At 37.9% G+C, this 15,739-nt stretch overlaps 2 protein-coding genes across 3 annotated transcripts in view; one reads left to right on the forward strand and one right to left on the reverse strand.

Moving 5' to 3' along the window:
- LOC139129631 (adhesion G protein-coupled receptor L4-like) overlaps positions 1-3,387 on the reverse strand; it is a 61,064-nt gene extending 57,677 nt beyond the window's left edge. The window contains exon 1 of the mRNA XM_070695292.1: positions 3,304-3,387. Within this exon, the coding sequence (XP_070551393.1) occupies positions 3,304-3,327 (24 nt within the window). The 5' untranslated portion in view covers positions 3,328-3,387. The remainder of the gene's footprint in view (positions 1-3,303) is intronic.
- A 7,626-nt stretch (positions 3,388-11,013) lies between these two features.
- LOC139129632 (adhesion G protein-coupled receptor L4-like) overlaps positions 11,014-15,739 on the forward strand; it is a 33,639-nt gene continuing 28,913 nt past the window's right edge. Inside the window, exon 1 of one of the 2 annotated variants that reach the window (XM_070695294.1) lies at positions 11,014-11,247. In XM_070695294.1, the coding sequence (XP_070551395.1) occupies positions 11,196-11,247 (52 nt within the window). In that variant the 5' untranslated portion in view covers positions 11,014-11,195. The remainder of the gene's footprint in view (positions 11,248-15,739) is intronic. The other variant, XM_070695293.1, reaches the window with a different exon arrangement.

A 15,739-nucleotide genomic window follows, 5' to 3' on the forward strand; every position in this document is an offset into this window, starting at 1 on the left:
CTTTGTATGTGAGAAAAACGATTGTAGAGCAACACTTCAAGAACAGGATATCATCGTAAGACAGACTTTGTCAATTTAGAGTACAGATATTATTGTACACAATGTAGTTTCTTTCTTTGAATTTGTATTGCGACTTTTATATCTCTTATAGATCTTTATCTTGTTTTAGTTGCAAAAGTTTTTTTGGCAAGAAGCTGAAGCTCATTTGAATACTTCGCACAGAATTTGCATTTTCCAGTAGTTACATCTGCCTACCTTTGTCTATTTGCCACAATTAGTGGCGTCTCAGAATACATCCCGTGTGTCTTTGTCGGTGGAGTGTTCAGTTAAATTACCTCACGTGACCTAATTCAAAAAGCCACGAAGCACGAGAGCGTTGTATGATTTACACCACCACTAAACCACACCAATTTCCCACAACAAATAATTGCTCTTGATTAAGAAGTCAGCTTCTCTCGTGAACGTGACCTGTTGGCGAAATTGAGGCGCTTCCGTCGTGTGTGGACTTATTGCACTGCACGGATTTATCTCGAATTGAAATCATTCTGTGTTTCATAAACCATTATATCACTTGGTAATACCAGATCATATATTCTCTCTCTCTCTCTCTCTCTCTCTCTCTCTCTCTCTCTCTCTCTCTCTCTCTCTCTCTCTCTCTCTCATTTTTCATATAAGAGAGTGACAGAGAGAGGTAAAGAGACACTTTGATTTTGATTAGCAGGGCTTGCATCGTCGTTCAAAGTCAACGACAGATTTACGAGAATCATAAACACATAGCGGTGTGGATGTTATTCGTAAAGTTGCTGTATATAACAGCCCTGAGGCAGAAATGTAAAATTTGAAGGTTTGAGAAAAGCCAATTGTTATTTTTATGCGTAAATGGCAAAAATACATTATTAAACATCTGGATGAAAGGTTTTGAGGTTTTTTATTATTGGCAATAAAATGGAATCGAGGGAAAGTGGGTACGTTGAAGTGATGTGAGTTTTTACGGCATTTACAGAGCACTCATGATGACGAGTCAGCAGACCGTCCGTAAAATTTCAAGCGATACTTCAAACTATTAATTTTCATGCCGCGTTTTAAAGCTAGAAATAAAAAATAATATTACGAAAAAAAAGTAACGCGAATCCAGAATAACTTTACATAAGAGTCAATACCCTCATTTGCAGGCGTCTATGCGAAGAATGTGATGTCAGTTTGTGATGATGTGATATCGTTTGATGATACTTTCGGAACAATTTATTTTTGTCAACATTTTACTGATCTCGACGGAGAATTAACTGTCATTACATTAGAGACAATAAGAGGCATAATTTGAGTAATATTAAACGCGAAAAATAACCAACATCATCAATATGTATATTTTATTCGTACAAAGCTAGCGTCAGTCTTCTGTCTTTGATACACCGCATTCGAATGCGTTATTTGCTCGACTAGTATAAGGTTCGTCTACTCATAGAGACGGGACGACATAAATTTTACCAAATCTTGACTCACGAGTGGCGTCATTTAAATGCTATAATTGAGTTCACTTTTGGTGTTTAAGGTTTTAAAACCAAAGTTTTATTGCGGACTTGAGATACTCGAACATGTTAATATAACTTGTCGGCAGTAGTTTGCTGCCCTCGTATATCACCGGAAAACATTAAAACATAACCCGAAAGTGTGTATCTTCGGTGATCGTGCTTTGGAAAGAGGCCGCCGGCTCATTGAAACGTCTCCGCATTACATAATTGCACTTTTTTATACAACCCAAGAGTAAAAGCTTTCAAAACAGAACCATTGAAACTTCGACGTCCGCATGGAATACTGATAAAGCTCGGCTAAATCGCCATATGTCGGCAGTCGTCACGAAATGAATAACGAGGCCGTACAAAGAATGCGGCTTAGCTTAGCGGCTTGCAAAGCCCGCACGAAAATGAAATTCGCGCATCCGAATCACGTTTATCTCCGAAAGGCGATCGAGTTCAGGGCGTTGGGAGCTTCTCAATAAAGCACCATAGTTAAGAATCGACACAGATTGCCTTGGAATATTAATCCAATGGCAAAACGTCCCCAGAAGACGTTCCGGTGAAAAAAAAACCTTTCAGAGAATAGTTACAAAGCACCGCTGCAATATTTCTGCTCTCCAATATTGGAAGATGGAGAGGGTTAATTGCATCGTACATGTATCTCGTCACTGCTTACTGCTGTCTAGAGACGCTGAACTTGCAAAAAGATGACATTTTATTCTTACATGGTGTCCTGTTCGGTCCCATGCATCCGATTCCTATACAACGGGGGCAGTCGACAGTTTCGCTCGCGCTTCTGAGATTTTCAACGGTAGGTATTCCAAACGTTATGGTAAGTTTGGGTTTATCCAAGCAAAATGGCATCCAAAAACACATGCAGGTTTGAAATAAGTTGGCATTTCAATGTTTCACGCAGTAAAATAACGATGGTGTTTCCATACGGACTCTTTAATACCAACATACGTACTTAAATTTAATGTTTTGTGCTGGCGGAGTCACGCGCAACTCAAAGCTTATGGCTTGTTGAAATTTCCACGTAAAGTGAATTTTTTTTTATAAATGCAGCGTTTCTGATGCATGTTATTTTTGAGGGAGTTCGGTAACGTAGAAAGTCAGACGAGCAAAATAAGACTTAGCTGGCCTTAAAGACACTCAACAAAAAGCACTGTCTTTCGATTCATTTATATGAATTAGAACAAAAGAGAGACTAACACTGTCGCACAGAAAGCACGTTGCGACTCTCCTCTCTGACGTCATATAATGAAAATCTCTTGAGTGGTTAAATCATATATAGAAGATGACATTCTTGATTGAAAAGCTTGTAAATGCCAAAGATAAAATAAGAAAGCGTCTATCTCTACCAAGATTGAATGAAATTCCTCTTAGTAGTGTATGCAATCATAATAAAAAACACTGTGGATATGAGAAACACTCAGAAATGACATTTTAAGACTCATTAAGCCAGTACCGTTAAGCTTACAGCTCTAGGCAAGTGACTCACTCTTGTGCAAATTGTACTTGGTTATTAGTAATAAAAGGGCGATAACTAGTGTCCACAGTAGAATGAAACGTTCTTAATCATACAAAACACACGGCATCGATCCAGACTGTCAACAGAGAGAGCCGATCGGCTGACCACAGCAATGCACCATATGAACAAATAAAGACAAGGCGCAGCAATGCATATGCGGGGCCCTTTTTTGTTGTTGTCTGATACTCAGAATGGAAATGGGGTTGAAAAAAGTGCGAGAAAAAACGATTCTACCAGAGTAACAAAGTAACGGTTTACCTGGAACTGCCACAGACGAATCATGGTCGGCGTGCTTTCTCGTTCGATGAAAGCGTGCCAAGTGAAGTCGGGACTGGCAGTCTCAACAAGTGACTATACACAGTTTGTGTACGGATGCTGACAGTAGCTGGATGCGCATGTGCGAACAACTAATACTGGAAGCGACACTTAACGCAGCCGAGCTCCTTTCCTAATCAGAGAGCGACGGGTGACAGGAAAGTGTATGCGATAAAGTGCATCCGCAACTGTTGATATTCATTGGCGGGCTGTAGCGAGGAGGATAAGACTCTTAACCAGAACAGAACTGTATCTGTTACTAGGGATACCTGATAAGCTACCTTTCATACCGCTCCGTGGCAAATTCAATATAAGCAATAATTTGGTCAAGGAGCATTTTTTGTGTGTGTTTTCTCATTGGAACTTACTGCAGTCTAAAAACCAAATGCTAGAACTGGGTTTTTCAACGAGGGTTAAACAGCCATCTTTTTAGTCAGTGCTATTTTATTTTATTTTTCATTTGTAAAACATCGATAAATATGTGTTATGCTCTTTTTCTTAGAATTAATGATATAAATGAAAATAATAATAATAACAATATAAATAGTAATTCCCCTTTCATTACCGGCGTTTATGTGTCAAATGACGACATAACGTCTGGACCAATGCGAAAATCAATGCAAAGAAATGGTTGTTGAAATCATGATGTTTTTTCATGATTAACGTTTTGTGAATACATAGCAACGAAGGTGATGCGTACTATAAGTAACAAAACCTGCACAATTGGTATGTTAAGCTTTGCTTAAGCTGGTTTGATTTGTGGCATTAAATAAATCAATGACAATTTACGATTATCTGTCACATTCTTTGCTTGGCACTAAATCTGCTGTCTGCCATGCTCATTATACAACGCGCATTACGAACCTGAAAATGACAGATTTTCCGTAAGCTGTACTAGGGGGAAAACCGCGTCTACAGGACTATACTCCAATAGATACACTGTCATTAAAGGCATGACGAACTTCTGAAGAGAAATGAATGTACGAAGTCCGACATAAGTTTTGCTCATTACCTGACTACATAGAATATGAACTGATAAAAAATAAACGAACTGACTGTTTGACTGACTGACTGACTGACTGACTGACTGATTGACTGCCTTATTCATACACTGATTGACTGACTTTTTGACTGACTGATTGACTGCCTTACTCATACACTGACTGACTAGCAGTTCAAGGTTTAATTTGATCTTAAGTGGTGGCATGTACATGTAAGGCAATGCTCATATCAGGTGTGCTAAATAGTTCCATGACTTATATTATCACTGTCTTTCTGGTCTTCGTTGTTACCACCACCACCACCACCACCATCATCATCATCATCATCATCATCATCATCATCATCATCATCATCATCATCATCTGCACAATTCTGTAAGCCACAGAATGTCATCACAAGCTATCCTTTACACTTGGTAATTGCATGTGTAACCGGTATGAAGTTAACTATAACGCTACAATGTTGTACATGTACACGTCGCCCTCTACGGTACTAAAAGGCAAGACGGACACCTCGAATGCTTAAAACTTGATCGACGTGAGTAGTGGTAAGACCTCATACTAACATCCAATCAATTAGTGAATAAAATAGGTCAATTCTTAAACGTCAAACTCAAATTGATACATTAAGAAATTTAAGGGATTTTCTGAAAAAAAGAAGCTCTCTTTACCACTTCAATTTCCTGACCGTTTTCTGTGAGTCGAGCGCCGCGTATCCTGTTCGGTGAGGTATTTACAATGTGAAATATTAAACGGAGTAAAGCGACAGAAGACAGCAAAAGGAAATTTAAACGTAGCAAGCAATTCTGTCAATATCAGAGTTGAATGATAAACAAAAGCATGTTGATATCACTGTTTCATTTACTTCTTTTGTCCACTGTGCGCTTACGTCGACATATGTTCAAATACACCAACAGAGGGCGTTTCATTTTGATGACAAGGTAAACAACACAACAAAATACTAGATCGTCCCCACAACAAAAACAAGGTTACTTTCGTGCGGTATCCGTAGATTGACTTAATAGGTTTTGCAAGCCACGAAGCAAAGCATTGTGGGTACAGTCAGCAATATTCTATTTTAAGGACATATTAGTAAGGTGTTTATTGTCACGGAAGCGATAAGATCGGTGCAACCGTCTCTATTGGGTTCGCTCGTATCTCTCTTTGTTACTGTGATTGTCTGTTCGTCTTTTAACCACATACTCGGCAGTGACATGTTCCAAGGATGTTACAAGTGGGTGGCGGCTTTTAGTTTTTAAGCAAGGTACACAGCATCGTGGCACTCTGGCGCATTTCCCGTGGCATTCGTGAATGGCTCGGTCGCCGGGGAGTAATTTGACATGTTAAAGAAATCGGTCTCCGAGGACGCGCGCTCAACACTTTCAATAAAACGTCTAGAGAGTTCTCACAGGGGAATTGATCAAACAGTCTACTTGTGATGCACGTGGCGGTTCATTATCTTTGAAAGCAGCACGCGGCCTGAATTCTGAACGGGAGCTGTTTTCATCGAGAAAGCAATATAATGCATCAAAACATTTCTCAGAAAACCGTTGCGCCAGTTTTCAGTATTCAATGGCAATCCTTGTCACTGTAGTATTTGCAATTTTATCTTGATGAAGTGGAAATTAAAATTACATGAAAATAATACACGACCATTCCCCAAAATTCAATCATTTATTACGATAAATGAATAATTGATTGAACTTTTTCAATAAATGTTTGCAATTTTCTTCATTATTTGGACATATTGCGGAGATCGTGAAATTAAATGCTAACATTGAAGTCAAACAGTCTCAGAACGGGCCTTGTTAGGTGATGACAACGCTATTTGTCAGCTATTTGGCAGAGAGAGAGAGAGAGAGAGAGAGAGAGAGAGAGAGAGAGAGAGATTATCACTTCACCAGTCAAAATATAGGAGACAAAAACTGGTCAATCATCAAGTGATACATTTTCTTTCCACGTGGATCCAGAGCGGGCATACAAGTGGATCTGTCGGCCTGTTTTCAAGGAATATTAGACATGTCCTAAAGTGGGTAATTGCTGAATGCAATTTCCTTCATTCTCATGGCAAATATATGCTGATGACCCAGATAGAGGTATACCGTTTTGGACCATTGTAAAACTGATCACTTAAGTTGATCTTTTATCACGCTCGATGCCGTATCATTGCTTAATATATGTCAAACCGTCATTTATTTTACCTTGATTTCCTTAATATTGTGCATTCCAACGTATTTCAAAGTCTGAGACGGAAAAAAAAAACATTTCAATATGGACATTTAAACGCGGGATGCGTGCAAAAATGCGGGAACGTCGTTTAATACTTTATGCCAACAGTACAGTGATCAATCTATTGAAATGGCTACAAACTTCAGAGATGAAAAACAAAGAAAGTGCTTGGCGTTGCACCTACTCACTTTCAAAACAGTTCACAATATATTCAAGGTTCATTGAGTATCGGTGATTTAGTAAATGAAGTCAGACATGATGCCATACCTGGTATATGTTAACCTTTGGCCTATAACCTCATCTTGAACCTTAAGACAACTCGCAGCCTCTTCCCTTTCGACATCTGGGTTGAACATTTCCTTCGTCAAAATTTTACAGCTCAGTCCCGCTTCGTCAGAGACTGTTTCAGATTTCGCGTCAGCAGAAAGTAAGATTCGTTAATGTTGGGTAGAAGGGGTTTGAAGCTGAATTTAATTCAATTGGTGACCTTGACTTATGTTTACCTTGACCCATGTTTACCATGGTGACCGCAAGGTTTTTTTTTTCATTTTAGAATTTAAAACTGATCTATGCAAACTGTTACTTCGGGACAAAGAGGCAATTTTATTTTGTTCCGATAGCTATAGCTTTATGTGTCACACACAAATGTCCTTCTATTTCCACACGCAACCATTACATGAAAGTTTCATTTTTTCAGCATTCACTTGTTTTCGGAGACGATAAAGTGTAATTAACCCTCGTTATTCTTACTCAATGAGTAATGACGGCACGGGAGAAAATACATCACAAGATATAGTCACAAATCACAGAGCAGACTTTAACTCTAAAACCAGTCTATGACCTTAACTTGCAAATATATATGTAGTAAATTGGGATTTTGCTATATACATAATTTTTTCTTTAAACTGAGGCTTTCACCTCTGCATGACCTCGACAGAGGATGTTGCCTAGCGACAGGCACTATGGAAGCAAGTATACAGCCCCGCCAAATCTGACTTTCTGTCTATTGCAAAATTAATTTTGCTCATTTCTTTATACCTGCGATACGAATTATTCATTCTCAGAAACATATATGAGTGGACGTTTTGTGCATATTTAGGGTTTTTAACGTATTTAGTCACTGGGCATGCTCCAAGATTAGCGTACTTTGACTCGTTCTGAAAAAAAATGTTACGCTGATATATAATTGTCGCTTGGAAATATTTACTTACATTGTATCTTCAGTAAGTTCCCGAACTGAAAACTAACACCTGTGACTATAGACTTGCATGTAGTGAAACATTATTATTTACCGAACAAACTTTTCTTTGTGGCAGTTTGTTGATACGTATTTGCGATTAGGCTACATGTTGTATGCGGTATTGAAGCAATATCGGAACTGACTGGATTCCTTGCACCGCTGGCCTGATATCAACACTGTACACTTTTGAACATTCCTTTAAGGACCGCTGGTTATAATCTTTGACTGATCCTCCATAATATATTTCCTGTTTATGAATACAGTTGCGCTAATCTCGAAATCATGCTGTCAAAATGCGTTGTGTTTCAACGTGTAAACAGAGTCCGCAAGAGGGCAGTGTTGACATAACGTTGAAATTAACAAAAGACTTGCACTCAAGGAAACTTAAGGTAGAACCCGCGTCGGGGACACATATCCAGACTCTCAAACTTTTACTTTTCTTTTCTGATCTACCACTTGTTAGGGTTCATTTTAAAGCTGGTGGTGTAAGAAAACTTTTCACAGTTTTCGTTTTTCGAAATTTGAGTATTTTATTTTTCTTTATAGAGTTAACACAGGGATGGCAGCCATTTTGAATTTAAAATATCGGTAAATCTTTGGTTATTTGTTTCTCCAGAACCAAAATTTGCATGATGATCCCCGTTTTTATTCTTGATTTTGAAAGAGAATGGTTGGAAAATCCCTACAGAAAATGTTGAGCAAAAGTTTAAGTCTTTCACTTTCAAGTTCGAGGCGCATACTACCTTAAACCAACCCTTTTCGAAATCAAGTATACAAATAAAGGGTCACCGACAAATAAAAGGGTCATCGTTTAAACACGGTCACAGCGCTCAATTCTGTCAGCTACATTCAGCCTCCAGAGGGCGCAGAGCAGATTTTTTGGCGGCGATATATCGTGTCATTTCCCTTCCCCTAAAATATTTCCGCAATTAAAACACACCGAGTTTTTATATGCGTTCTTACATTGTAAGAAGGTGGAAGACTTAAGTTATAACATCAACAGTTTAACACACAAAAAAAACTGCCCCAAATTTATGACACTGAAAAAAAAATCAAGATGATTCTGAATTAAGAAGCAAGCCGAGAAAGTCAAAGTAAAAATTGTTAGATTGTCAATGTTATTGCTGTGTGTGTATTACCAATTGAATTAAATGTGTCAGTACGTGATCAAATTAACTTCCTAAAACAATCTACAGTTGATCAAATTCTTTTGGTTTTTGATGTCCGAAATGAATGATCTGGAAGACAGAGTATTATACAAGTGTGAGACTCGCAATATCTGTCCCCGAGGCGCATTCTACCCTTACAGAGTGCGGTGAATGCTTTGTTGACGATGGTCGTGTAGAGAATACTAGTAATGTGATAGCGCAGTGGCAGTGTGATTGTAAGTAGCTTACTCGTATCGTATGTCCGGCCAGACTTTCTCAACTTAATAAGCCTACTTCGCGAAAGAAGGCATCAAAAGAACCCATCCAAACGATCGTTGAGACTTAAACAAATGTAAAACTATTACAGCAACGATTGATCCGCCTTCTTAGAAAAATACTGCTATACTTCCAGACTTAGATCCAAAGAAAATATGATGATACAAAATTGTAGCAGTAATAGTTATTGATAATTAGAGTAATATACACCAGGTAAGGTAAGGTTTAGGGGAAGATGGAAATATGCGATAGGAAAATTGTATCAAATAAAATCCGCTCCGCTCTATATCGACTTTATCTACAACATTAGCCAGTATATTATTCAAGAGTGTTGCAATTAACACCTTAGAGACGCCTGTTTTCAAAATACACTTTGCCAAAAATGTGATTTATCATACCAAAGGTATGAATAATATACAGTTCATTCAAAAATGGACTTTTAAGTGAACGTGTCGAATACATTACTACATGGTGACTCTCGGTGATATTTTCGTTATTTGAGAGTTTTTCGATTCCTTGTCAGGAAAAAAGTTCTTTGTCATGTTCCATTGAATCTAAATATTGACTGTTCACAGGCGAGTATCTCAGTTAGTTTGTTCAGAAGATTAAATTTAGTAGCGCTATTTCGCGGCAGGTGATGATCTTATTGAGTGAGTACGTGCATGTAAATGAAGAGAAGTGGTGTAATTGAATTAGTGCTAATCACTCAGAAACGCTTCGAGATTACTTTTTGTGATGACGAAAATGAAATGTCCTTTTTTTTGTCAACGACGTTGCTATGGATGAAAGGACAAGTCATTTGATTTGGCGTAGTTATTTGAATGTCTATCTTTTATAAACAGGGAAAACATATTCGACATATACAGATTGTGAGTTGTTTCAGCGATCGGATGGACTGCCGTTGAGAAATCTCATCGATCGAGTTGGAGTGCAGTGCCCTTCTGTAGTTTACTGGTCACAGCATGGAACTTAGAAAAGTCAAATTCTTGGCGCAATGTCACTTCCGTCACTTCTCTCCTAAGCTGTTTGATACTCGTTTTCAGAAAACATTCCGAGTTAGTTTTTAATATCGCTTTGCCTTGATGAACTCGGAAGTAACTGCGCACGTCTGTTCGGAATTAAATACCGCAGCACGTGTAATGCGATCGAGCAATTTGCCACTACAGCATCGAGTCAGAGCCCACAGAATTGTACAGAAAATTAGTCATTTTGGTCAGTGTTATACACTGTGGTCTTCAGCAATTAATTTCTTGCATAGAAACTGTTTCAGGTGATTGTACAAGTCCAATCAAACTGGCTATTCTACTGAGAAGTCGGGCAATTATCGAAGACACGGCCGAGAGAATCGTCTCTTTGAAATATAAAAAAAAGTGTTGCAGTCTGCGCGGCGAAACGCGAGAACTGACTTTTATAAGTGGATCAAATAATTACTCGCACTTTTTTCCCTGTAGAAATTACAATAACTTGAAATTGCGCAAAAGGGACTCGACCTCTGCACATTTTCTCTGAAATGGCTTATTCATTCGACTTTTCAAGAGAATGAATGTTCTTGCCAAGGGCATCAATAAATTAGCACCCGCTAATTCTGCCAATCACAAACATTTGCATGTTTGTGAAATAAATCATCATTTCTCCGTCAAACAGGCTGGTCTTCGCCAGCAAATTATAAAGTCAATTTCATTTTCTAGGAAAAGAAAGGCGCGCTTGATTGGATGAAGCAATCTTTGTTATAATGATGCATTGGATTCGTTTGGACCCTAATTGACTGTTTGCTAGTTGTAAAGTCGAAGCAAACTGACTCTTTCGCTGTGAGGGCAGATCTGGCCGACTGCACTGTAGTGCTGAGCGTGCGGTGGTGTTGATCGCGTCAGTAGTACCTGTGGCGCGATCCGTATCTCGCCAGGATTTTTTTTCAAATTAGACTTAAATGTCACACGAGAGATGGATTCTCGTCTTCTTGTCACCATATTTCTTTTCGTGCCGGGAATAGTAGGTGAGTTAACTTTTTTATTTAAAATGATTGTCGAAGAACGACGAAAAAAATTGGACTATTTTTTCTGTCAGTTTGTAAGTTACGTTCTGTGTAGTCGCATTACGCGACAGTTATTATGGACGTTCTGTTGGTTTAGATTCACTGACTATGTGCCCGGTTCAGAAAAAAATATCGTCCTATACGTGTTTGGATGGCGTCACTGAGGCGACAAGTTCTCTCACCAAATGCCGGATGCTCTGATAGACGATGCCGTCTTCGTTGCTGCATTTAGGCTGTGTCGTTAGATGTAAGACAATCTGAAACTTTTATCGATAAATCTCCATGGGCTGTATTCTTCGACTCAGTAAATTCCAATGTATTTCGAGCAATAATATCCAGTCTGTAAGATACTTCCTGGGTCCACTCCCAAAGTCATCATCAAAATGATCAGTGTTCAACTTCAAGTTGTCCTCGGAGGATGTGCATGTGTCACGTCCAATGTCATGGTTGATAACAGAATGTTCATCTGACAAGAATTCGCTTGTCACAATAAGGCTGCACATCAAACATACTATTTGGCGAGCCGGTACAGAGTCCACGGACAAAGTTCGGCGAGTTTGCACAGGTTATCTGACGGCTATTTATAAGATGTGGGATAGATTTAAACTATCTCACAGAAATCAAACCTTCATTGAAAATCAGATACGGAAACGGAGACACGATGGTAACACCAAATAAGCTTTATTCGACAACATAAGAATAAAGCTGAATACTATAGTTTGTTTCTAAGGTTCAATGCAACTCGGGGACAGACATTCGGACTCTCAAACTTTTACAATACTCTTTTAGTTTACTAATTCTTTACGCTCATTTTGAAGCGCTTGGAGTGAATAAAGTTTTCACTGTGCTTATTTGTACGAAAATTTAAAAACAAATGATTTCTCTACGGAGTTAAAACATGGATGGCAGCCATTTGAGATTTCAATTTCAAGTGACGGTTAATATTTTGTAATTTGTTTTTACTGGTACCAGATACATCAAGGCTGGCCCCTGATTCGTATTCTTGATATCGAAAACGAGTGGCTTAAAGTTAGTCCAGTCAAAATACGAAATGACCCACCACAAATTGCAACAGAATTTATTTTTTCACTACTCACCTCAGAAAAACCCACAGAAAAACATATCAAAAGTCTTCCAAAATCCAAGGAGTGGAAAACTGCCTAATTTGCATAAATCCAAAATGGCCGCCCGGTATTATAGGTTCAATGCTTTTGGCCACTTACTGCCCGATATTGGTCCGATTTTGAGATTTTTTTTTATTTCCATGTACCTTGTACATTTTCATGATATTTTAGACATGTTTACGATAATTCCATTGTTATTATTTACAAAACAGGAACATAAGTCTGAATTTTACGGTAAAACAATGGTATTCTCACACACTATGTCTTCTAATCAATACTTGTTTCATGATTTTATAATGTGCAAATGTCTGTAATGTTAAATAAATAAATAAATAAATAAATAAATAAATAAATAAATAAATAAATAAATACACAAGGAGTGGAACAATGCCTAATTTGCATAAATCCAAAATGGCCACCCCGGTATTATAGAATCAACACTTATGACCACATTTTGCGCGATATCAGTCCAATTTGGACAATACAATTTTTTTTTTATTTTCTAATAAATTGTACATTCTCTTCTAATTTCCAACAATTTTAGGGCATTTCCAATTGTAGTTATTAATAAAACAGGCACACAAGTCTGAATTTCAGGGTAAAACAATGGTACACACACTTCACCTTCCAATCAATACTTGTCTAATTTTGCAAGATGCTAATGTATATGGTGTTGAATATATAAATAAAATTGAAAGCAATCTCAGTATAACTAACACATAATATGTATCCATTTTGTTTTGGTTGTTAATTTGCCAATAACCTTTTCCCTATTTCACATTAAAAGCCACCGGCTGAACTTACGCATTGTTTAGAACATTCGTTCTATAAAAAGTGGGCGGTTTATTCATATCAAACGCAGTTAATATGCTTTGAAGTCTAGTTGTATCTAGTGTGGTGATATTGTGTTACCAGGATACACTGGTTGTCACCACAGTTGTGAAACTCAACATGGGGTTCAATACTAGCTGGTAATTGTAAAATTACCAGTTTACCAAATGCTGTTTATTTTACGCAAAATTGTAGATGAACAGTCGTGCCTGAATTGACAGGGTGTGCCAGCGCGGGAGAGCCGAGCCAAGGGAGATGAAGGTGTACAGATCACACGGGAATTAAATAGTATTGGTAGTAAAGGGAAAGCAACTCCACACATCGTTCATATTTGGGTTGTTTGCGTTTTGTGTATGATATTGTGTATAATATAAGTGTATATCATGTTTGGCTGTTTAATGTAAAATGTTGCTTAACCATGATGAGACGTACCGTTACCTACGTGTCTTGTGTTAATCCGCACTGGAGCGGAGAGATTGCTGCGACACTGCGATCCTTTGGCGCTACGTTTCGAAAACAGAGTTTTCTTCATCAGTCGCTTAAAATTCATTTTTGATTGGTGAGACGTGTTGAATGGTTGATTGTTTTTATTTGGTAATATGTTGTTCCACTTACGTTTGTTGTTCAAGTAGGGAAGCTAGAATGTCTACTGTTTGATCTCGTTGTGTTTGTGTAGGTTCGTGTGAACCTGAGTTTGAGCTATTGTAGTTTTTGTGAAGTCTGGCGCTTATAAGTGTGTCGCCTATATTTCTGTTCCTTCTATATGCGATTATTGGTTGGTTTTGGAACAGTTTTTTTAGTGTTTCGTCTTTTTCAAGTTCACTCCAGTTTTCTGTCAGGGCTTGCTTGATTTTTGTCGTTTCTATGTACGGGCTATATGTTGTTATGAAGACTATTGTATTGTTGGTGGCGTTATTTCTTTCTTTTTGTTGTTCAAGCAGTCTTTTTCTGCTTTTATGATGTCTCTCTGATAATGCGTTCTATTTCATTTTTTTGTATTGTCGGTCTTGTAATTTTTCACTAAATTGTGACTTTCTGTGTAAAATCGGTATCGTTGTTACATGTCCTGATGTATCGTAATGTTTCACCTTTGATCAGACCTTTGAATGTTGCTGCCGGATGGCATGAGTTTCTTTGTAAGAATTGGAATGTATCTGTTGGCTTTGTGTGTGTCTTGATATCGAGAATATTCTCTTTGTTGTATCGACGACCTTTGTAGATAGTCAGGTCTAAATATGTGATTTCTTGAGAGGAGCTTTCAAATGAAAATTTGAAAGTAGGATGCATTTTGTCGATGTTTGATATGAATTCATTGAGTTCGTGTTGTGTTCTGGTGAAAATCAGAAAAACATCGTCCCTGAACCTCAGCCAGGTCGATATTTGTTGTTTGTGTTTCTGTATTATTCTCGTTTCTGTCTCGTAAAATGTAATATCTGCTATTTCTTGAGTAGGCGGGGACCCAATCGAGCATCCCCATATTTACCGTCAGAATTCATCGTTGAATTCAAATGTGTTGTTTTTTAAAGATTATTTCTAGCAGAGCTATCATGTGTTTCGTTGGTGGTTGCTTGATTATGTAATTGTTTGATGGTCTTTCCTGATTTAATGCTTTGCCAACTGATTCAATTGCCTCATCATGTGGTGTATTCATGTACATGTCGCTTTGGCCGGAACTTTGATTGTCTCAATTTTCCGTATAAAGTCTGTTGTCTTTGATGTATGTTGGTTGTTTCTTGACGATTTGTTTGAGAAAATGGTCAATGAATACTGATATGTGAAATGTTGGACTGGAGCATCCACTTATGATTGGCCGTCTTACGAACATAGCTCCTGGTGGCGGCATTTTGTGTATTTTCGGTAGAAGGTACCAAAGTGGTGTTCTTATTTTTCTATTGACTGGATTCAAATATTCATATGTGTGATGGTCAATATGTTTTTCATTGTACATTTCTGTTGTGAGATTGTGTATGTCTTCTATTGTATTTTTTGTGTCATCTATTGCCAATTTTGTGTAGTATTGTTGATCGTTAAGTTGACGTTGGCATTGTCTTATGTAATCATCAGTGTTTAAAATTTGTGTATCAAAGAGTTCGATGGTTATGTTCTTGTTTTTTGATAGCGTTTTCAACGTACGTGTCATATTGTTTTTTTTGCGTTTCGAAATGTGTGTTAACAATAGCCAATTTTATCACTTCCAAATAATTTTCTAGTCTTGTGTTCTCGGTTGTATGTGGGATCCATTTACACTGTAGAGTTCATTTTGAATGGGTGTTGTACGGTCTGTTTGTGTCTCATGATATATCGGAGTCTCATTTTCCGAATGTATTTTTATGTCCCCTAACAGGTGGATTCTGTTAGGACGATATGGTGTGGGAATGAATTTTAAGCCTTTGCTAAGTACGTTGATTTCAATGTTGGTGAGTTTGTGTGTCGATAGGTTCTTAATGAATCTGAGATTGTTGTTTGATACAGTGCTCAATTTTGTTCTATTGCGACGT

This window comes from Ptychodera flava, chromosome 3 (genome assembly GCF_041260155.1).
Source record: "Ptychodera flava strain L36383 chromosome 3, AS_Pfla_20210202, whole genome shotgun sequence".
Lineage (NCBI taxonomy): Eukaryota > Metazoa > Hemichordata > Enteropneusta > Ptychoderidae > Ptychodera > Ptychodera flava.